General features: G+C 43.1%; 1 protein-coding gene across 1 annotated transcript in view; it reads right to left on the reverse strand.

Annotated features, from left to right (window-relative positions):
• The window catches only part of LOC108167027 (cell surface glycoprotein 1-like), an 8887-nt gene that overhangs the window by 5629 nt on the left and 2127 nt on the right, over nt 1-1131 (reverse strand). Inside the window, exon 2 of the mRNA XM_017309479.1 lies at nt 719-847. Coding sequence (XP_017164968.1) covers nt 719-847 — 129 coding nt within the window. The remainder of the gene's footprint in view (nt 1-718; nt 848-1131) is intronic.

Consider the following 1131-nt stretch of genomic DNA (forward strand, 5'->3'; position numbering starts at 1 on the left):
ATGCAGCCTGAATGCAGCCTGAATGCAGCCTGACTGCAGCCTGACATGCAGCCTGAATGCAGCCTGAATGCAGCCTGACATGCAGCCTGAATGCAGCCTGACATGCAGCCTGAATGCAGCCTGAATGCAGCCTGACATGCAGCCTGAATGCAGCCTGAATGCAGCCTGGTTGGAGCAGAGAGCCCAGCGGCCGGGTTCCTGTCAGACTCGAGCCCGACTACAGGAGGCCGTTTGTAAAGTTACACGATAAAAGCAGCAATAATGTAGAGAAAAAAATGGGCTCCATGTTTAAAGACTTACTTCCACCTCGTTATTAACACATTTATAAGTTTCATATTTAGCCTGCTAGCTAAAATGAGCTTTTAAATTAAATATTTAGCTTGATAACTACATATTTAGCTCCTGGTTCATGTTTGATTTGCTGTAAGTTAGCTTTAGATCAAAGTTTAAGACTTCCAGTTTATTCATTTATAAGTGAAAATTCTTACATATGTAATAACTTCAAGTCATTTTTGGTGATAATTGACTCAGATAATAATAATAATAATAATAATAATAATAATAATAATAACTCTCCTTCACTTGACACCAAATTTCAACTTGATCTGATGTGGAATTTCAAAATTAAAGCCTTGAATTTGAATCGTATGTGTAACTTTACAAGCGGTCCGTGTGGATCCTGAGGATGAGGAGGAGGAGGAAGAGGAGCAGCACTCACGTTCAGCAGCTCTTCGCTTTGCTTCAGGGTTTCCTTCAGCTCATCGAACTGGAACTGCAGGAAGCTGTGAGCCTGTTTCTGCCGCTCAAACTCCTGCAGGGAACAGCAGAGCTGGTGAGGAGACCGCAGCTAGCATCTCGAGCTAACCTGCTAATACTGGAGCTAACCTGCTAATACTGGAGCTAACCTGCTAATTCTGGAGCTAACCTGCTAATTCTGGAGCTAACTTGCTAACACGCTAATTCTGGAGCTAACCTGCTAATTCTGGAGCTAACTTGCTAACACGCTAATTCTGGAGCTAACCTGCTAACACGCTATTTCTGGAGCTAACCTGCTAACACGCTAATTCTGGAGCTAACCTGCTAATACTGGAGCTAACGTGCTAATTCTGGAGCTAACGTGCTAATTCTGGA

Source organism: Poecilia reticulata, linkage group LG2 (assembly GCF_000633615.1).
Source record: "Poecilia reticulata strain Guanapo linkage group LG2, Guppy_female_1.0+MT, whole genome shotgun sequence".
Classification (NCBI taxonomy): Eukaryota; Metazoa; Chordata; class Actinopteri; order Cyprinodontiformes; family Poeciliidae; genus Poecilia; species Poecilia reticulata.